Source organism: Bos mutus, chromosome 1 (genome assembly GCF_027580195.1).
Source record: "Bos mutus isolate GX-2022 chromosome 1, NWIPB_WYAK_1.1, whole genome shotgun sequence".
In the NCBI taxonomy this organism is placed as follows: domain Eukaryota; kingdom Metazoa; phylum Chordata; class Mammalia; order Artiodactyla; family Bovidae; genus Bos; species Bos mutus.
The window spans coordinates 116,374,511-116,397,591 of NC_091617.1; the positions used below are offsets into that span (position 1 = coordinate 116,374,511).

General features: G+C 37.9%; 1 protein-coding gene across 1 annotated transcript in view; it reads right to left on the reverse strand.

The window, feature by feature from the left end:
• Nucleotides 1–14,483: 14,483 nt before the first annotated feature.
• Nucleotides 14,484–23,081, reverse strand: part of SELENOT (selenoprotein T) — a 30,787-nt gene continuing 22,189 nt past the window's right edge. The window contains exons 3-6 of the mRNA XM_005904793.3: nt 22,888–23,014; nt 20,620–20,707; nt 18,287–18,440; nt 14,484–17,738 (exon numbers count right to left, since the gene is read on the reverse strand). Coding sequence (XP_005904855.3) covers nt 18,316–18,440; nt 20,620–20,707; nt 22,888–23,014 — 340 coding nt within the window. The 3' untranslated portion in view covers nt 14,484–17,738; nt 18,287–18,315. The remainder of the gene's footprint in view (nt 17,739–18,286; nt 18,441–20,619; nt 20,708–22,887; nt 23,015–23,081) is intronic.

Here is a 23,081-nt window from a genome sequence, read left to right on the forward strand (position 1 = left end):
TTAACATTACAATTACTAGTAGCACATGGTTGATTAAAATGACAAATATGGATAATTGAAAGTAAAATTTTAGTGGACATTTATGACTTACCCTTTCAAAATTTTATTGAAAGCAAAGAACTGCAAACCCCTTGACATGATCTTCAAACTGGCAGTTGTCAATTAACACCCAGGCCCCAACCACTAGGACGTAAGGCAACGGGAAAATTTTTTCTCCCAACAGTGTTTATATGTGTGTGTATTTGTGTGTGTGTAACAGTATCTGTTTCATGACCAAGACTCACCTCAATTTTGCACCTCATATGATAGGGAAACTGGACAAAGTATACTTGGGATGTCAACTCTACCCTGGATATTCAGCTAAAGCTGATTCCCTGGAGAAGTCTTCCACCCCCAGGGGTCTTCATACACCCAGTTTAAAGATCACTGTTCTCACCACTTCAGAATATATTTTTAAATTTTCAAATAATAGTGAAAAAAACACAACATGCATATATACATACATATACAATACACATAGTTTACATTTATATATATACACATGCACACATACATATATATTTACACACATACACACACATACTGACAAGCAGGAGACGTGGGTTTGGTCCCTGGGTCGGGAAGATCCCCTGGAGAAGGAAATGGCAACCCACCCCAGTATTCTTGCCTGGAGGATCCCATGGACAGAGGAGCCTGGTGGGCTATGGTCCACGGGGTCACAAAGAGTTGGACATGACTTGGCGACTAAACAGCAACAGCAGCAGGCTAGAAATGGGCTTCAGTGGTTTTCTAAAAACTCCCCAGCTGATTCTAAAGCACAGTTGAGGTTGATAATGACTGGATTAAGGCTAAAAGGAAGGAGGAAAAAAATTCCATAAAAGCGTCATAATCAGTGCAGACTCCTGCTTACACTGGGACCACAGCGCACTATGCTTTGCTTCGTTTTTTTCCTTTTTTGCTGGAAGGAAAAACCATCACCTCTACCATGAACTCTGGGACATGGTATTATCTGAGAATTTGGGGACGGGGAAAGTGTACTGTCTCATGCAAAGGTCAAACGTAGTATTTAGACTCAAAGGAAACATGCTTTTTTTTAAAAAAACAAATTTTTTAAAAGAAATTCAATGCAGCCATTTTAAGTGTAGTACCCTTAGGTTCTGTATTAGTAGGTGTTCTTCCTCTATAAGCAAGCAAGTCTTCCGCTGAAAGCAAGCAAGTCTTGTTTTCCTCTGGCTGCTTTTTCAGCAGATAGAAAAACAACAGAAAAAAAAAAAAAATCAATAAACCAGAAGTTGTTTCCTTGAGAAAATCAACAAAATTGGCAAGTCTTTAGCCGGACAGGCCAAGGGAAAGAAAAGAGACTCAAATTATCTAAAAAAGAAACAAAAGAGACATTTACAAAACTTAAAGAAATGAAAAGGTTTATAAGGGAATACTATGAACAACTGTATGCTAACAAAACAGATAAATGAAATGGACAGATTACCAGGCAACACAAAATACTAAACTGATAGACAAAGAAATGGAAAATATAAGCAAAGAGATCATCAGCAATAGAAGATGAGAACAAGCTGGCATAAGGCTAAACAGAATAGAATTGAAAATCCAGGGAATTCCCTAGCTGTCTGGTGGTTAGCACTTGGCACTTTCACTGCTGGAGTGTGGGTTTGATCCGTGGTTAGGGAACTAAGATACCACAAGCCGTGTGACATGGCAAAAAAAACAAAAATGAGAATACAGATATAAGCCCTTACACTTATCGTCAGTAGACCTTTGACAAGGTGACAACACAATTCAGTGAGGGAAAAAACAGTCTTTTTAACAGTGTTGAGGCAACTGAACTCCACATGCAAAAAATGAACTTGGAAGCCTCCTTAAGCCATTTACAAGAATTAATGCAAAATGGATCAAAGACCCAATTGTAAGAACTATAAAACTCTTATAAGAAAACATAGGCATAAATCTTGATGACCCTGAATCAGGCAATGTCTTTTCAGATATGATACCAATAGGAAAAGTAACAACAACAAAAAATAAAAATTGGATTTCACCAATAGTAAAAAAAAAATTTCTGCTTTGAAGCACATTATTAAGAGTCAAAGCAACCTTGAGGGAAAAAAATGAAGCTGGAGGAATCAGGGTCCCTGACTACAGTCTATACTACAAAGATTCAGTAATCAAAACAGTATGATACTGACACAAAAACAGAAATATAGATCAATGAAGCTGGATACAAAGTCCAGAGATAAATCTAAACACCCATCTATGACACCTAATCTATGTCAAAGGAGGCAAGAATATAAAATGGAGAAAATACCATCTCTTCAATAAGCGGTGCTGGGAAAACTGGACAGCTACATGTAAAAGAACACTTTTACATGAACACTTACAAGCACACTTCTCACACTACACACAGAAATAAACTCAAAATGGATTAAAGATCTAAATGTAAGGTCAGATACTATAAAACTCCTGGAGGAAAACACCGGCAGAACACTCTGATATAAATTGCAGCACAATCTTTTTTGATCCACCCCCTAGAGTAATGAAAATAAAAACAAAAATAAACAAATGGAACCTAATTAAACTTAAAAGATAATGAACAGCAAAGGAAACCATAAACACAACAAAAAGACAACCCCAAAGAATGGGAGAAAACTTTTGCAAATGAAGTGGCCAACCAGGGATTCTCCAAAATAAACAAACAGCTCATTTAGCTCAATATGAAAAAAAAAAAAAAAACACACAATTCAAAATGAATAGACATTTCTCCAAAGACATCTGTTCATTTCAGTTGCTCAGTCATCTCCGACTCTTTGCGACCCCATGAATTGCAGCACGCCAGGCCTCCCTATCCATCACCAACTCCCGGAGTTCACTCAGACTCATGTCCGAGTCAGTGATGCCATCCAGCCATCTCATCCTCTGTCGTCCCCTTCTCCTCCTGCCCCCAATCCCTCCCAGCATCAGAGTCTTTTCCAATGAGTCAACTCTTCACATGAGGTGGCCAAAGTATCGGAGTTTCAGCTTTGGCATCATTCCTTCCAAAGAACACCCAGGACTGATCTCCTTTAGGATGGACTGGTTGGATCTCCTTGCAGTCCAAGGGACTCTCAAGAGTCTTCTCCAACACCTCAGTTCAAAAGCATTGATTCTTCAGCGCTCAGCTTTCTTCACAGTCCAACTCTCACATCCATACATGACCACAGGAAAAACCATAGCCTTGACTAGATAGACCTTTGTTGGCAAAGTAATGTCTCTGCTTTTGAATATGCTATCTAGGTTGGTCATAACTTTCCTTCCAAGAAGGAAGCATCTTTTAATTTCATGGCTGCAGTCACCATCTGCAGTGATTTTGGAGCCCAAAAAAATAAAATCTGACACTGTTTCCACTGTTTCCCCATCTATTTCCCATGAAGTGATGGGACCAGATGCCATGATCTTCATTTTCTGAATGTTGACCTTTAAGCCAACTTTTTCACTCTCCTCTTTCACTTTCACCAAGAGGCTTTTGAGTTCCTCTTCACTTTCTGCCATAAGGGTGGTGTCATCTGCATATCTGAGGTTATTAATATTTCTCCTGGCAATCTTGATTCCAGCTTGTGCTTCTTCCAGCCCAGCGTTTCTCATGATGTACTCTGCATATAAGTTAAATAAGCAGGGTCACAATATACAGCCTTCACGTACTCCTTTTGATCAAAAAAGCACATGAAAAGGTTATCAACATCACTGATTATTAGAGAAGTGCAAACCAAAACTACAATGAGGTATCACCTCACAGTGGTCAGAGTGGCCACCATCAAAAAAACCTACAAACAAGGAATTCTCTGGCAGCCAGTGGTTAGGACTCTACGCTTTAAATGCTGAGGGTTCAGGTTCGATCCCTGGTCAGGGAATTAAGATCCCACAAGCTGCCTAGTGCAGCCAACAACAACAAAAAGTCTACAAGCAATAAGTGCTGGAGAGGGTGTGGAGAAAAGGGAACCCTCCTCACTTGCTAGTGGAAATGTAAATTGGCACAGCCACTATGAAGAACAGTATGGAGGTTCCTTAAAAAACTAAACATAGAGTTCAAATATGATACAGCACTTTCATTCCTAGGCATATATCCAGAAAAAGTGTAATTTGAAATGCTATATGCATCCCAATGTTCATTGCAGTGCTATTTATAACAGTCAGGACATGGAAGCAACCTAAACGTCCACTGACGGAGAAATGGGTAAAGAGGATGTGGCACATACATACAATGGAATATTAAGATATAAAAAGAATGAAATAATGCCATTTGCAGCAACATGGATGGGCCTAGAGATTGTCATACTGATTGAAGTAAGCTAGAGAGAGATAAAATATCATGATATCACTTATACATGGAATCTAAAACCTAGTACAAAAAAACTTATTTACAAGACAGAAACAGACTCACAGATATAGAAAATAAATTTGTTTACTAAAGGAGAAGCAGGGATGGACAACTATGGAGATTGAGATTGACATATACACATTACTATATACAAAACAGAAAACTAATAAGGATCTACAGTGTAGCACAGGGAACTCTTCTCAATACCCTGAAATGACCTATATCGGAAAAGAATCTAAAAAAGAGTTGATATATGTAATATGTAAATGATTCACTTTGCTATACACCTGCAATGTAATATATAAATAATTCACTTTGCTGTACACTTGAAACTAACACAACATTGTAAATCAACTATACTCCAATAAAATTTTAAGTTGCCTAAAAAAAGAAAAAAGAATGTAAAAAGATAACCCACAAAATGAGACATTTGCAAATCATATATCTGATAAAATTTAATATGCAGGATATATGAAGACATATATATAAGACATATATATATATGTCTTATAACTTATAGACATTTCTTCAAAGAAGATATACAAATGGCAAATAAGCACATGACAATATGCTCAGTACCATTAGCTATCAAAATTTCAGATAAAACCACCATGAAATACCACTTCACAAACCACTAGGATGGCTATAATCAGAAAGTCAAATAATAGGTGTTGGTGAAGATGTTGACAAGCTGGAGCAATGTTGTTGAGAATGCAAAATGGTGTAGCCACTTTGGATTTTTCTTTCTTTCGTTTCTTTTGCAATGTCCTTAAGTTCATAGATCTTTTAATCAGTGTCCAATCTTTTAAGCCCCTCCAGTGAACTATTCATCTAAGATATTGTATTGTTTCACTGCTACAATTTCCATTTGGTTCTTTGTTTGTTATCTCCAAATCCTCTCATCACCATATGCATGTTTTTCCTTAAGTATTTGAATAGATGGATAAAAACTATTTAAAAATCTTTGCTAATCCTATTGTCAGTCATTTCTGATTGCTGTCTATTTATCAGTGTTTCTGCTATGATTCATATTTTCCTAATTCCTTCAATGAGTAGTAAGTTTTTTAATGGATTGACATTGCAAACTCTACATTGTGAAGGATTTAATTTTGTTAGTTCCTTCAGGGTGTAAGACTGTTCAATGTGACAGGTTACTTCTGGATCGTGCTGCTTTCAAGGCTTGTTATTAAGCTTATGGGTGGGAGTTTAAGGTAATCTTTACTCTGGGCTAGTTTAGCTCTCCTGCCAAGATGCGACCCGTCTGCGGTGTCTACTGAATGCCCTAAATTTCTCTCTCCATTCTGGCAGCTCAGAACATGAATGTTTCCCAGCCCTTTTGCGCTCTGGTAACTGTTCAGCTTGCAACTCCCCATTCTTTGCCCAGCATTAAAAGGTTTCAGCAGTACACTCAAGAAAATACCTGTGGAGACTTTTGTGGCTGTTCCTTTGCATAAGTCTTTCTTCAATTTTCTGCCCTACAAATTCTAGCCCCCTCCATGAACTCCCACCTCAACTTAGGACTGTGCTTTGACTGGGACTCCCCCCTTCTCTGCATCTTAGCACAGAAAGTGCCCATTATGAACTGTGTTCCCCCAAATTCATATGTTGAAGCCCTAACCCTCAATGTGACTATATATCAGAGACAGGGCCTTTACCAAGATAAAGCTAAATAAGGTCATAATGGTACAGCTCTAATCCTATAAGGTTGGTGTCCTTTAAAGAAGAGATACCAAAGATCTCTCTCCCCCTCCACATGGGCACAGAAGAAATGTCACGTGAGGACATAGTAAGAAGACAGTCGTCTACAAGCCAGGAAGAGAGGCCTCCCCAGAAACCAACCCTGATAGCACCTTGATTACTTTAGTCTCCAGAATTGTGAGAACCTAAATTCCTGTTGCTCAAGCCACCCAGTCTGAGGGTTTTTGTCAGGGCAGCCTGAGCTGACTAAGATACACTCCCAGGATAAAGTCTGAATGTGGTGGTTAATTGCTATGTTCTTTCTCTTGGGGATCAGTCCTGTACTGCCTGTTGTCCAGTTTCTCAAAGTAGTTGTTTCACAAATTTCATCTACTTTTAATTATCTATTCAGGAAGTTTAGTTAGGTCTGTTACTCCATCATGGCCAGAAGCATGAATTCCCTTGTAACATGGTTTTTTGTCTTCTAACCAAATGATCTTCAGAAATTTCTGGGATAGTAAGAGATGGAGAGGTACAACCCCATCGTGAGGGACCACTGAGAAGCCTTTAGTCACTGCCCATTATTCTCCTGAGAAAAGCAAGTGTATTATGCCACCTTGACTGCTATGGAAGAGGGGAATCTATACGTCAATATATCTGGCAGCTTAGTATAGGCTAATCAAGATTTCAGGAGGACAAGGCTTTTAGGTCCTACTCATACTTCACTTTCACGCACTGGAGAAGGAAATGGCAACCCACTCCAGTGTTCTTGCCTGGAGAATCCCAGGACGGTGGAGCCTGGTGGGCTGCCGTCTATGGGGTCACACAGAGTTGGACACGACTGAAGCGATTTAGCAGCAGCAGCAGCAGCATACTTGTACTGAGTTCTCTTGTACTGAGTTCTCGTTCAGTCCAAGAGAGTAATCAGTTTAATATCCATCATATGATTTTCCTTAGAGTTAAGAAAAATTAATTCCCTACACAAGTATCTAGCTGTATCATTCCTGAAATCAAAATTCATAAGATACAGAGTATTGTCCCTAGAGACCAAAGTCACGATTATGTCCTTAACTGGGTCACAAAGGGCAAGGATGGATTCTTAAAAACAGAAAACAAGAGGGACTTACTTCCCTGGCAGTCCAGTGGTTGGGACTCCACCATTCCACTGCAAAAGGAATGGTTTTGATCCCTGATTGCGGAACTCAGATCTAGCAAGCTGCATGGTGCAGCTAAAAAACCCCACAAGAATAATTACTCTAAAACTCCAGACACTTTTAATTACAATGAATTTCATGCACTCTGGGCAAGGCAGGCAGGCTCCTTAGCCAATGAGCATAAAATAGATACAAAAAGAAACTTAAATGATACCAAAGGGTTAAAAATTACGTTGTAAACATGAGACTTTCTATTTAAGGAGGATAATTCTAAGGGAATGTAAATTTTAGCATGACTCTAAACCCTGAAGTAAAAGAAAACTCCAGAATATAAAGGGACTATGCCCACAGAAACTGACAATGAGTTGTAACTGCATAAATCACTGTGTGTTTGTCTCTGAGGTCAAAAATATCTGAAAAGATGCTATGAGGATACCAGAATATTTTTGTTAGAACCTCTGCCTCCCCTCTGCTCCAGCCCCCCACACCCTCACCTAGAGCCAAATCACCTCAAAACCAGATCTGATCCTACTACTCACCTGTACAAAACCCCTCCTTGGCTATTAATCCATAGAATGCAGACCAATTATTCCTCAGCTCTCAATGCCCTCTACCATCTTCCCCCCAACCTAGCGTTCCAGCCCATTTCCCATCACATCACTCACCCCTCATCCTCCCACCCTCTCCCAGACACCTCCCCTCAATGATCCTTCCCTGCAGGAATTATCAGAGATTCTATTCCTCTGCACTTTCCCATCTCCAAAATCCTTGTTCCTCTTGCCTCCCCAATCTCCCTCCCCCATTTACCAAAAATTCTATATTCAAGGGTTTAGAGCCAATGCCCCACCCTCTACTTCTGTAGCCCCCTTTGTTAGGCTTCTTTCACCAGGACTTACTATTTTGTGCTGTGTTTAACTTGAACTATAAGCTCCCTGAATGCAGGAACTGCACTATACATCTTCACAATTGTTAGCCTCCACATTTCCTGACACAAAGAAACCTCAAAACATGCTTTAAGAAGCTAAACAGAAACACTGTTCTGCAGTTGGAATATTAAAAGAACACAGTTGCCTTTCAAGTGTGGATTTGCTTGTTCTTCCTACAGACTCCAGAGCTATTCCCCACCACACTCTCAGTCAGCCTAAGAAAAGGTGGAAACCTGGAGGATTTAAACACAAGTTATTTTAATTGTTAGACGTTTCTGGACTCTTATTAATCTGAAATATTAATCATCTTTTACCATCCAACTCATAAATACGAATCTCTCCAGGGGAAAAAATATTCCTGCCGGGAGCCAGCGAGAGGCACTCCACTCATGACAAAGGTCATGAGGAAGGAGGCTTGGCATACGCAAAGGCGGGATCGAGCCTCAGGAGTCCCCCTGGATATTCTCGAGCATCTACCCCCAAAAAACCAGAGTCTGCCTGCTTTATTGCTTTGTGCTCTCACCTCTGACTTGGGGGCTGTCCCCCACCACCATCTCGCTCTCTCTGACAAAGAGTTAACTTACAGCTCCAATTAATAAAGTTCCTGGGCATTAGGAGTGTTTAAATCCAAACCACTCAGATCGCTCTCTAACTCGCCTGACAAGTTTACCCGGACTCCTACAGCTATGCAAACGATTGTTTACAGTCTCCCAGCCTCAAGAGGCACCGGAAGCTTAAGATATTCAAATAGCTTAGAGCCTCTCAGAGTTAGAAACTGTCAGAATAAAACTAGTAAAAGATTTCATTGATGAGCCAATGCTTGCTGCCAAGTTTCCACATCCCCTGTATTGTATCCTTGAATGTGTATTAATTAATATAGTTGGTATGTAGAAAAAATAAGTAGTGGCCTCGGTGTTAGCAACTTTAGACCCTTAAGGTAATAAACTCTTTCCTTTGTTGTAAACCCACTGCACCTCTGCCCTATAGGAATGCAACTTTATCTAATGCCTTCGGAGGATGGCGCCAAACCTTAAAATAATTACTCTTAGAGAAAATAAGTCTTACGGTTGACAAACCTTTGTCAAGAGTCATAAAATGTTAATAGGCCTTCTGGCCAGAAGATGATGTAAATCACCTCAACCATTTTTTTGTATAAGATAAATTTGCAGGAAAGAAACCCTGGTTTTGATAAGGATCAAAGACTGCTGACTTTGCATGATTTCACATCCCCTATTATCCTTTATGTGCAACTTAGGGTATAAAAGCCCCTGTTGAAAATAAAGCTACGGGCCTTGTTCACCAAAGCTTGGTCTCCCCATGTCATTTTTTTCCTCAATTTCCAGCTGAGTCTCCATCTGGAGCACGGAGGTCCTCTGTGACCATTTATTTGCCTGGGCTTCTAAGACCCACTCGAGGTGTCTAAGGTGGGGCACCTTCCGTTATTCGAGAGGGCGCCTGCGGCCTCTGTGGTCAGAGCTAACCTGGTGTCACAGGTTATATTGATTTTCCGCGTAAACCAAGCTACTCAGCCTCTTTTCTCTACTGAATTTTCCTACTGAGCTATCCTCATTCTATTACTCTTTATATCTTTGATGAATATTTAAATAAGTCGCCGACGCCGTCTCCCCTTCGAATACCCTGGATCAGCCAGGGCTCGACCCCGGCATAGTCCTACACCAATGCTAGGCTATTTTTAAACTTATTTACCTCAAAGCTGCTTCTGATCATGGTTCACTTGCTCACACAAGTTCCAAGGAAATAGGGACTTCCCCAGGAAACAATGTGAAGCCTCTTTCTGTGTCCCCTTCCGTGCTCTGCAGTGGCCCACTACCAACCTCAAGCCCTCAAAGTCCTTCTCCTCTGTTCCTAATCAAAACCAGACATTATTTACTAACAGCCATTTCTCTTTGTTGGCTTGACAGTCTTTTCCCACAAAAATGTTTGTCACCTTCAATTTAGCTCTTTATTTTTGGAATGAAAGTCTTCCTCTGTCGAAGCAATTTTAAATACGCAAAAACTACAGGGAAGCAAAGGAGACTCTTGAAACTATACCAGGCCTCCTTAATAGGAAATCCTTTCAGTCTTGGTTAGAAAATAACTGCCCTCCTCACTCTACCCCACCACCAACCCCAGGTCCCAGGTAAAGGATATGGTTCCCAGGATCCATTCCAGTATCCTCTAAGCAAGCATATGCTGGTCCACTGGTCTCTGTCTCTCAATCTTTTTCTTCGCCTTTCCCAGCACCCTCCTCCAACACTCCTAACAGCTGCCCTACTAACATTTTGATCCAAGATTATTCTTTGTTGTGGGAATGTGTCTTGGCCACTGTAGGATGTTTCATAACATTTCTGGCTCTACCAGCTATAGACCATGAGTTACACACCGCACCCTCCCAAGAGTGACAATCAAAAATGTCTCATCACCAGTGTCTCCTGGACAAAACCTCCAGCTGAGAACCACTGCCTTAACCAAATCCATTCCTCCATCCAGCCATTCATTCACAGGCAACATTTATAAAACCAGCATTTTAGCCTTCCTCAAGACTTTCAGAGGCTTAGGTTTCCAGCATGTTTGTCATTACTTTACTCTGGACAGTATTTAATTGGTTTCTTGGCATTGTAACTCTCTTTAACATTTTCAAACTCACAGCTACACTTCTCACATTATCTTTCACATGCCTCTTCTGGATGCAAATTTCCTGGAACACATCCTCTTCAGTTACTGTAATAATCTTTAAGTATAATGCTATAGTGCAGATTATGCATAAACTTTATGTACATTTAAAGCAAGTGACTATAATGTGTACATTATGTACATTTTAAAGCAAATGACTCCATGTTTCCTAAGATAATGGGTACAAACAGGTGCACACACACACCCCACCCCAAGAAAAATAAGCAGTGCAGCAGGGGTTACATACATGTCTCAGGAGAAATGGCTTCCTAGAATGCAAATTTTAAGACTTAGGAGTTATTAAAAACAATAAAAAGTTTTGTTAAAAGCAACATGAACAATTTGGAGTGCATTTCTTGCACGGATTTTGAAATAGGTCTTTGGCAAAATTGTTTTGCAAAGTCACATCAAGCCAATCCCAGGCAGACATGTGCTTCAGCACAAAGGTTGAGAGGCCCTACTTTAATGGGTTGGAGGACCTTCTTTGAATTAAAATTACAAGAACTTCAAGAAAACCTATGATCCAAACTCCAGTTCAGACACAGGTGCAGTATTTTCAAATCCATCTTACAGATGAGCTTTGCCTTCCCTAGGACTGGTACCCTCCTTCTTTCGCAATTCTCATCTTGTAAAGCAAGGAGGGAAAGTGGTCAGGAAAACTATGATTCCTAAATCCCTTCTGGGGGAAGGGTCCTTCCAGGTCTGAGTCCATCTGTAGCCTGACTTCAGTTATGTCAGGACAAGAAAACTGTCATGTAAACTTGCCTTCTCTTCTGGTGTATCCTGCCTTTTCAGTTTAGTTGAAAAATTCCACATCATAGCTAAAGCAAATAAACAGTTGTGAAGTGAAACTGAGATTAAAATTTTAAGTTGGCTTTGTTAGTGGTCTCTTCTCTTCCCACAAGCGTTAATTCCTTATTTGCTCTCTTTACTTTTCTCCTCCTTCCTCAAGCCTCACCAAGCGTATACGATTTTGTTTTCCTTTCGGTTTAGCATTCCCACAAGCTAAACAATCAGGGCAAGATTCTTAACTCTTAGTCTTTTCTCCAGAATTCTGAAGCAAATCTCAAAATCTTTCATATCACCAAATTTCCACATATGTTTATTATAAATTTTATTGGCACAATCACACTAATAATCAACCTATTATTTCAGTTCAGATTCAGTCGCTCAGTCATGTCCAACTCTTTGTGACCCCATGAACAGCAGCACACCAGGCCTCCCTATCCATCACCAACTCCCAGGGTTTACCCAAACTCATGTCCATTGAGTCAGTGATGCCATCCAACCATCTCATCCTCTGTTGTCCCCTTCTCCTCCTGCCTTCAATCTTTCCCAACATCAGGGTCTTTTAAATTAGTCAGCTCTTCTCATGAGGTGGCCAAAATATTGGAGTTTCAACTTCAACATCAGTCCTTCCAATGAACACCCAGGACTGATCTCCTCTAGGATGGACTGGTTGGATCTCCTTGCAGTCCAAGGGACTCTCAAGAGTCTTCTCCAACACCACAGTTTAAAAGCATCAATTCTTCGGTGCTCAGCCTTCCTTATAGTCCAACTCTCACATCCATACATGACTACTCGAAAAACCATAGCCTTGACTAGATGGACCTTTGTTGACAAAGTAATGTCTCTGCTTTTTAATATGCTGTCTAGGTTGGTCATAACTTTCCTGCCAAGGAGTAAGCATCTTTTAATTTCATGGCTGCAATCACCATCTGCAGTGATTTTGGAGCCCAAAAATATAAAGTCAGCCACAGTTTTCCCATCTACTTGCCATAGAAGTGATGGGACTGGATGCCATGATCTTCGTTTTCTGAGTGTTGAGCTTTAAGCCAACTTTTTCACTCTCCTCTTTCACTTTCAAGAGGCTCTTCAGTTCTTCTTCACTTTCTGCCATAAGGGTGGTGTCATCTGCTATCTGAGGTTATTGGTATTTCTCCTGGCAATTTTGCTTCCAGCTTTTGCTTCCTCCAGCCCAACGTTTCTCATGATGTACTCTGCATATAAGTTAAATAAGCAGGGTGACAATATACAGCCTTGACATACTCCTTTTCCTATTTGGAACCAGTCTGATTTTCCATATCCTGTTCTAACTGTTGCTTCCTTACCTGCATACAGGTTTCTCAAGAGGCAGGTCAAGTGGTCTGGTATTCCCATCTCTTTCAGAATTTTCCAGTTTATTGTGATCCACACAGTCAAAGGCTTTGGCATAGTAAATAAAGCAGAAATAGATGTTTTTCTGGAACTCTTACTTTTTTGATGATCCAGCAAATACTGGCAATTTGATCTGGTTCCTCTGCCTTATCTAAAACCAGCTTGAACATCTGGAAGTTCATGGTTCATGTATTATTTAAATACACTATATGTATTAATACCTTAAAAACAGTGTCTCATTTCTAGATCATTTGGACTATTAAGAGATGAAATGCAGTAGCATTTTCTAATACATTAAAAAAGTATTTAGGTGGAAATGTCATCAGCATACTTCCCTGCAAACAGACCTGTTCTTAGCAACTCAAGAATAGGCATAAACAAGAGTGGTAATTGTTTTTTTCTCTAGTAAGAGTTGCTAGTACACAAAGTAAATGAGTATAGCCAGTGGCCCCAGGGAATACTGGCAGCAACCTGCCAGCCAGGTTCTAACACTTTACTAGCCAAGCCAAGCAATCCAACACTGGCTCCATATATTCCAGATAATTCCCAGGTACCTAAGCACTTGATCTCAGCAGCTTATAACCACAAAGCCATAAACCTGTCTTACACAGTTATGATCCTGAATAGGAAGAAGGTTGTGTGCAGGGAATAAAGTCAATAATTAGAGAAAAGTAGACTTAACATGTCAGAATTATTAGAGTGGATATTATTTGAGAAAAAGAATCCAAAGAATGTAACTCAAGTTTCAACAAAGTGATTTGAGACTTTATCAACATTTCATATTCCTTTCCCATTCTCCCCAGGCCCCCACAAAATCTCCCAAATTACGGTGGAGGCGCATAGAAAATGAGACTAACTTTACATTGGATTTTTCTATTACATGAAAATTAATCTTTTCCTTTTGGGAGGCTTAAGTTTAGAGTGGGTTTCCCTAGTGATTTAAGAACTCTACTGTGGTTACTACAATAAAACTAAAAGTATACATTTTGCCTACTCAGAATGGTAAAAATTTAAATACTCTGCCTTGAGAAAATCTGACAATTCAAATGCGTTATTTTATACTCAAAGATTTAACATTTCATTTTAAAATACCCACCCCCAAAAGTCTTATTAACCCCAAGGATAACAAATATACTGTATTGATAAAACAGATTAATTGGGACAATTAAACCCTCAATTTATTTCCTTTAAAACAATCTCATCTCGTTCCGTTTCTTCTTCAAGGTTCTCATTTTACTGACTGTCTTGTTCTTAGTAAGTCATTCTACAAATGTGAAGTGAATGTGGAAAATCTGTTCCACAAGCTACATCTGTCCTGAGCTCTCCGCACTCTGACCTCTGGTACCTCTGCGACTGTGCTCTTCAGTGTGGACCTCAAACTGAGGGCATTAGCATTATCTGGAAGCTGGGCTAAAGTACAAATTACTGGAACCTCTCTCAGACCAAATGAATCAGAATCTCTAGGGACAGGATCCAGGAATTTGCCTTAATTGTTCTCTCAAGTTGTAAAACCACTGCTGTTACACGTTTGCCTAGATATCATGTTTCCTTTTATTTTGCTCATGCTTAACAAAGGCAACAAAAGACATTCCACAAGCCTCGACAGAGAATGGGTGATTTAACACTCTTCCCACTGTTCCTGAGACCAACTTCTATTTTTCTCAACTTCTATTTTTCTTCAGTTCAGATCTGTATCTGCTTCTATTTGTTTTTAAGCCTAGAGGAAAGGAGCCAGGGACTTTGAAGGAAAAGGCTCAGCTGGATTTAAGGAAAAACAACTTTGCTTTCTCTTCTGAGACTGTTAAACGGTCTGTATCAGTCAAGACAGAAACCCTCATTTTATTTCTCTCCAGATTTGGGGATGTTAGCATGACTTTCACAGGGATTCTGGAAGTTAGGGGTGAAGGACAATAATCTAAACTGCTGCTCTTTGCTCCACCTCAGCACAGAACATACCACAGAGCTGCTGAAAAGCACACACTGAAGTACACACAACTGGCCCATCAGGTTCAGGAAGCAGTTTAAGGGCCAAGAGTATTAAGACTAGAGTGCCAAACTGCAGGCGGGGCTGCTACGTGGGAACGGGGGTGCGTTAGCACTGGGTGGGTTAGGAAGCCATTAGAAAACATCACTTGATAACAACTTTTACAACGACGTAAAATTTCCTAAATACAGTTATCAAGTGTTCTAACCACAGAGTCAGCTTCAGAAAGGAGGGATTCCTTTCACATCAGCTTAATAAAAGTTTATTTTCACAATGCTATAGAGGTAAGCCCCTGAACTTCAATTCCTCATGTTTCTCTCAAAAAAGATTTTAAGTCTTAGTATTAAATATCAAATCATGCTTTAAGGTTCTGTAGGCTATTTTTAAAAATCAAAATTAATTAAAATTGTGACAATGATAAAATGCCAACCAATCAAAGTCCCAAACTAATAAAATTCAAAATAAGAATGATTAGGATCCTGTTATATTTTGATAGTCATGTTTGATCAACTGCTATCATTAATCTCAGTGCCATGAGTTAATAATGCATATATATCCTGAAAGCCTATGTTTTTTGTACATTTTGTTGCTGAGGTATAAAGCCAGGTTTTACCAACTTTTCTTTATTAATCTAATATATAATCTCTTCCACAAAGCAACTACGTAAAGACCCCAATAACATTAACCAAACTGGTGTCACGTTCTATGGTCTCCTAATTAACACAGTACATAAACATTTATAAACTATACAGCCACAGCAATTTATAAGCAACTACGTAATAAATTTTGAACTGTTAGGAATATAATAAAGCCACATTTTAAATAGCTTTCTCTTTTTTTGTATTTTTTTATATTCACACATTCCACTAATTTCTTCACTAGACTCTATTAAATCTTAAATTTAAATATGGCCAAACATAAAATAATATTGAAGGGTGTCAACAAAATAGTTGAGTTTTATCAGTGACCAAGTCACTTAAAGCTATTCTTCAAAAGACGAGTCATTCACCCAAGGCAAACATGGAAAAAGTTAGAATTAAATCTTAAATTCTTCATGGCTGGCCTGTCAGACACATGGGACTATCTAAGATTCAAGTTTGGAAGTTCTAAATGTCAAAAGGCTAACCATCACTAGTGGAATGTCTGGTGCTGAAGAAAGACCCTGCACAAACTCAACAGTGTGTTCAACTTGTAAGAGGGAAAAAGTCTGGGCTGGTACAAACCAAGTTAACAGGGCTTTAAACCCTAGTCAAAGACAGCGAAATGTTATTACACCTGAGTAATAACCTCCAAGTAACCTCTAGCTTAAATTATATTGACTCTTGCCACAGTGTGATCTTAGGTTAACAGTTCTGCAGCCTTAATTAAAAGGATAAGGCATTTAATCAATTTTCTGTCATGAATTATTAGGCTAACTTCTGTTCAGCTAGGGACTGCAGTGTGTTCTACCTTGAGGCTGTCACAATCATGATAACCAGACATACATTTTAACAAATATTCACTGACAAATGAAGTATAACATTGTGCAAAGTGTTTGGTGGACTCAGTATTGAAACATCTCATAACTTTTCCATAAATCCCTTTTCTTCCACTAACAAAACTGGACCTACCACTTCTATTCCTACATGGAAGCTGAAGTATGGTATGACTGTAGCTATATGACTATTTTTCTACTTTATGGCCCTATTTCTGCTAAATTATAGTCTTTATCAATTTAAATTTAAAAAAAAAAAAAAACCTATCTTTTTAGAACTCTGGAAAGACATTAAATTCACCAAATAAAAAAACTTCAATTTTGTTCTTCAAATATAATACAATTCTGATATGATGTCAAGTTAAATTATTAGACAAGTGATCTCCATGTACCTAACATTAATGTTGTAAAGAGGTTTAACTAAACTTTCTTTAGTGAAGCAAGTTTCAATTATTCTAACAATGGTGAGTGACCTATTACTAACGTGTGAATCTAAAGTGTGTCGCCTAGGAAATTATCAGTGAGTCAAAGGACAAAAATTTAGGTAGACAATTGTTAAATATAATGTTAATAGGTACGCTGGGCAATGAACTTGAACTTTTTATTTAACTTATATCTGTTTAGTTTTTTATTGAGTTAAGTATAAAGGCCCAGTTAATCAACTCATTAAATTGGTCAAGGCAGAACACTTGAACTACATAACAGGATTTAAAAAGCAGTTGGTCTTTTAGTAGTTCTCTGGTAATCACACACGCACACACACACACATACACAATTGGTAGAGTACTCTGGATATAGGATTTCCCCCCCATAATCTTATATAATATGCTGTTCACAATCTGCAGTATTTTGAAAACTATATAAATTGGACACGACCAAATTAGAGATGTCTGATAAACTCTTATAAAGTATTTGGGAACTTCAGCTCTAGTCCCCAAAAGATCAATTTTAAACTATAAAAAAGGAAAATTTATATAAAATCACAACAGATTTAACAGAAATCTTTGAAAAAAAAATAAAATTGTAACGCAATTTTCTACTTTTGAAAATATGACCAAGAAAAAAAAAGTACAAGGAGTATGTCTGCATTTTTTAAAACTATTAACTGAGTGGATCTGGGGAACAAAAAAAGCTATACAGTATTATTGCACTCCACGAATGTGCAGAATTCCAAAATGTGCCAGCACTGAAAAACTGCCTTGCATTGAGGTTTTCCAAGAGGTACAACGAGCCTGCCAAGAAAGCATCTGGTCTGTACTAACAGCTTGCTGTCTTCAGTACAGGCCTTCATAATGTCAGTCACGCTGCTCTTGCAAAAATCCCTTAATGTCTGAAAGATACAAAGAAAAAAAAAAAGAGAATTTTATTTTAAAAATTCACTCTTATAAAATTAACTTGCTGATCAGAAAAGAACTGAGAACAGCTCTGCTAAACAAAATTAACTTTCACCCCTCCATGTTCATGCACATTTGCTTCTAAATTTTCTATCATGATCATGTGAAAAGAAATTGCATAGTCCTAAGAACTAGTTATTTGACGGTAAAGAGAGGGTTTATATGTACAATACAGGTATAGTACATGAATTCTAGTCATTAGGAGTTCATAGTCAAAAAAATGCTATTACCCGGCCCAGTTATTAAGCTTTAAACATAAAACTAATAGCACAACCTTACTTTATGGTCCAAACTCTCTTGGACACTTATAAGTTTAATGAAAAAGACATTCATTTGTTAAATCTTAAGTTGGAAACTCAACTGACAATAAATGTAATATCTATTATTATATATGTATATCTAGTATACTAATATATATGTAATATCTTACTGATTCATGAGAATTAACTGATACCTATAGTTATTGCATTTTTAAACTACTTACAAAAGAGTTTTCAGTGCTGATAGTTGGGGCTATGATCGATGGTGTGGGATTGAATCCATATGCACGTTGAGCTTCATTTCATTGTCAAGAATTTGAACCAGCTGTTGCATGGATGGAAGGTGACCAGATTCCAACTTAGACCACACAGGTACATCTACAAAAATAAATGGTACCGCCCTCTCCAAATTAAAGATGATTCTATAATAGACATTCATTCTACAAATATGTACTGACTCTATGCACACAGCTGGAGACAGAATTAAGCTTTTTGCTTTTATGAAATTTACATTCTAGTAGAGGAAATATAAAAAGAACTATACAAATAGCTACAAAGTTACCCTTGTACACTAAAAATTAAAACCAGAAGATGCTACAAGAGGGATATATGAGGCTGGGAAGGAGCCTTTGTACTTACTGTTATTAAAACAGAGATACTATTAAAATTGAGAGATATTATTATTAAACATAAAAGCTAAAATATAGAAGAATGGTACAAAGGAGGCTGGAGAGGTAAGCAGGGATTACATCAGGGATCAAAAAACTATAAAGGGTGAGAGAGCAAGCATGTTTAGTTCAAGAAGATATATAGTCTGTCCCAGCTACTTAAGATCCATTATAGCCCCAAAGCAGTACCAGGCAACAGATAAATGAATGGGCATGGCTGTGTTCCAATAAAACTTTATTTACAAAGCAGGAAGCAGAAGATATGGTACACAGGGCCATGGTTTGTCCGTGCCTATGTTACATCATGCACGGCCTTTTGTCCATGTTAAATGTTTTGGTCTTTATCTTGAGAACAAAATAAAGCCATTTAATAAATTTGAGGCAGTGAAGCAACAAGATGAAAGGTGCATTTAAAAAATCTTCTTTTAAATAACTCAACTGTTTGGAGCAGGTGTCAGCAAATTTTTCTGTATAAAGCCAGACAGTAAATATTTTAGACTTTACAAACCAAGAGGCAAAATCAAGGATATTATATAGGTACTTATATAAATTTTTCATTGATGAAACACAAGACTCTAGGTATGAGTACTGAAATTTGAATTTCATATAATTTCTATGTCACAAAATATTCTTTTGATTATTTATCCATTAAAAAATGTAAAAAGAAATTCTCTAGTGGTACAGTGGTTAGGATTTAGCATTATCACTGCAAAGGCCTGGATTCAATCCCTGCTCAGGGAACTAAGACCCTGCAAACCACATTAAAAAAACCAACAAAATCACATTAAAAAAAGTAAGCCCAAAAATCCCCAACAAAACCACATAAAAAAAACCAAGCCAAAAAAACCCAACAAAACGTAAGCACCACCTAGCAACAATGGATGGACCTAGAGATTATCAAACTAAGTGAAGCAAGCCAGACAAAGACAAATATATGATATCACTTATATGTGGAATCTTAAAAAAAAAAAAAAAGATACAAATGAGCTTATTCACAAAACAGAAAGACTCACAGACACAGAAAACAAACTTACGGCTACGAAAGAGGAAAAGGATTAGGGAGAAGGATAACTTAGGAGGCTGGGATTAACATATATATGTTGCTTCCCATAAAATAAATAAATAAGGACCTACTGTATAGCACAGGAAAATGTACTCAATGTTAATAACCCATAAGGGAAAAGAATTCAAAAAAGAATATATATATACATAGAGAGAGAGGAATCACTGTACTGTATATTTGAAAACTACATGCCATCGTAAATCAACTATACTTCAATAAAAAAAAAAAAAACTTTTAATAAAAATAAGTAAATAAAATTTAAAACTGTAAAAGCCATTGTTAGCTCCTAGGCCATACTATACTTGCCAACCTCTGGTTCAGACAATATGTTAAAGGGTAACAAGATAAATGTGGCTTGGATTAGGGTGGCTAGCAAAGAAGATAAACAGAAGCTGATCTTTGAAAATTGTAAAAAGTAGAATTGAGAAAAATTGGTAATCCATTAGATATGGAGAGCAAGTGATGTTATCCTAGGTTTCTGACATGAGCAACTGGGTAGAATGATAACGATGCCATTAAATAAGTGAGAAATGCCAGGAAAGGAGCAAATGGAGTATAAAAGAACTGCAGGAAGCTGAGGCAATCAATCATTTGGGAGTAAGCAATGTTTAGGATTCCTGGCTACATACAGAACATAGAAGAGCAGTCTAGAACTCTCCAGACTATACATTCAAGGGTCATCACACAGATGTTATTCTAAAGCCATGGGAGTAGCTGAGGACCATACAAGGATATAATTTAGCATAGTATGAAAAATAGAAAAGCCTAATGCTTAGTATAAATCATTTAAAATTTATTACAAAATGCAAACTGAATCAGAACCTACCATTCAAAGTTATCTCAAATGCACCTGTTGACATACACTGGTTTTCAATCATGTTGCTCAAGAAGAATACCATCATACATGCATAGACCTAAAAGAAAATACAATAAAACACAACAGGTTAAGTCAGTCTCAAATCAAAACAACATGACAAGTAATCTTTTAAATACAGTCTCATTTTTATTTGGTAACTGTTCTTTTTAAATCTACCTGAAGATTATATACAACTACTCCCTTTCCATATATTCAGATAATGTACACAGCAAACTGCAATACTAATTTGCAGCTCTATATATTCTGAAGAATTTATACATGTTATTCCTAATGTAAAGATAAAATTTCTGGGGACTTCCCTGGTGGTCCAGTGGTTAAGACTCCACACTCCCACTTCAGGGGGCATGGGTTTGATCCCTGGTTGGGGAACTAAGATTCCACATGTGGCCAAAAAATTGAAAAAAAAAAAAAAAAGATAAAATTTCTAAAAATCTCATAATAGCCTTAATAAGTTAAACATAAGAACACCAGCTTAAGATGGATTCATTTTAGCATTTTTATGATCTAATGTATGAATTCCCAGGAGACTAGTGATGCAATCATCAGCAATTCCATGTATTCAATACAACCCGTCCATGTTCCAAATAAATCATGTGAAGTCAAACTGGAAAAAAGTAGGTTAGAAAGCACTAGCATATTAAGTTACATTCATTCACTTTCTGAAGGCAAATCCATACCCTCCCAAGAAATTAAAAGCTCCTGCTGGACAGAAAGGTTTTAATTTAACAAAATCACCCAATCAAAAGTAGGAAGTAGTAAGGATGTCAATTCACAGCAAGCTGCTTCAGAAAAATAAATTAAAATGCCTACAGCAGATGAGAAGGAGCTTTCCCCTAGTCCCACTTGAGCTAGCTGGGCTCTGATTTCATAGAAGTTATCCAGGCATTTAGGGACAAAGTTTGCTTTCATGAGAACAATACACAAGGAAGTGTCACGAAAGCTACAGCTTTCAGGTATTCTCTTCCACAGTAGATAAACAATGTGTTAAGTCTATACAAGTAAACTGCACTAAAGATAATGTAGAATCAACAGAATTAACAAACATGGCACAAAACACTGTCGTAAGTACTCTTAATCCTACATAAAAAAACATTTTGTTAATAAGAGTAGACACACATCTCAATTAGAAGTAGCACCTGAGGATGTTTATGTTAAGAAGTCTTGCCTGCTACTGGAAATTAAGTGATTCTGTAAGAAAAAGAACAGCTTTGTTATGAGCTGGCTAAAGGTTGTCTCAGCACAGAACTAATGGATAAGACAGAGAACTCCAAAAGACAGTAATTCTTAGAAGGAAATCTAAGCAATATCATTCAAGAGAGAAACAAAAATTAGTCCTATGTCTCATAGAAGAAAGGTAGACCCTGCAGAAAAATGATTTTAAGTAAAACAGATGAGAGCTCTAGAAAACAGTAGGCTGCAACAAGACCCTACAAAGAAGAAAGCAGCACAAGATCCTTACGTATATTTATACTGATTTTTTCCAGTTAATTTGCTTTAGATTCCTCATGGACAGAAACATCAAAGAACAAATAATAAAAACAGAGAGTTGGATAAGAGTAAATTGGTGGAAATCTCATTTTTAATGTGAATAAACCTATTAATACTCATTGCTGCTACTGCTAAGTCGCTTCAGTTGTGTCCAACTCTGTGCGACCCCATAGACAGCAGCCCACTAGGCTCCTCTGTCCCTGGGATTCTCCAGGCAAGAATACTGGAGTGGGTTGCCATTTCCTTCTCCAATGCATGAAAGTGAAAAGTGAAAGTGAAATCGCTCAGTCGTGCCCGACTCTTAGCGACCCTATGGACTGCAGCCCACCAGGCTCCTCCGTCCATGGGATTTTCCAGGCAAGAGTACTGGAGTGGGTCGCCATTGATAAAAGGCCTACATTGTGTATACATTGTTTTGCTGTATGACCTGGCCCAAGTTATACAATCAAAATCAGGTATGAAATTATTTTGTGCCCAGGTTCTACTAAAGTAACACTTCTCTATCTTTCAAACAATAAAACATAAGACCTAATCATTCTTAATATATAAATATGGAGACTACAGCCAAAGGAAGTTAAGTGCTTTGCCAAGAGGGAAAAAAAAACCAAACTGGTTTAAGTTGAAATAGCACATGTAAATGGCAAAAAGTACTTAAAAAAAGAAAAACCCAGTAGACTATTTCATTGACAACCTAAAAACCTAAAGGTATCAAACCTATTATATACATACCTTATTTTCTTGGCCCCACTGCCAGATGCTAGGAGCTTGCATGCCAAAGAAAGCAAAAGGATCCTTGCCAACAATTATTAAGCCTATTAACACTAGCTTGAAGACTGACAGGAAAGATGCTATGTGTCTATCAAAAGAAAAGAAATAAATTAATCAGAAGCTGCAATTTCTCATCTATTTCAAAATTTCATAAA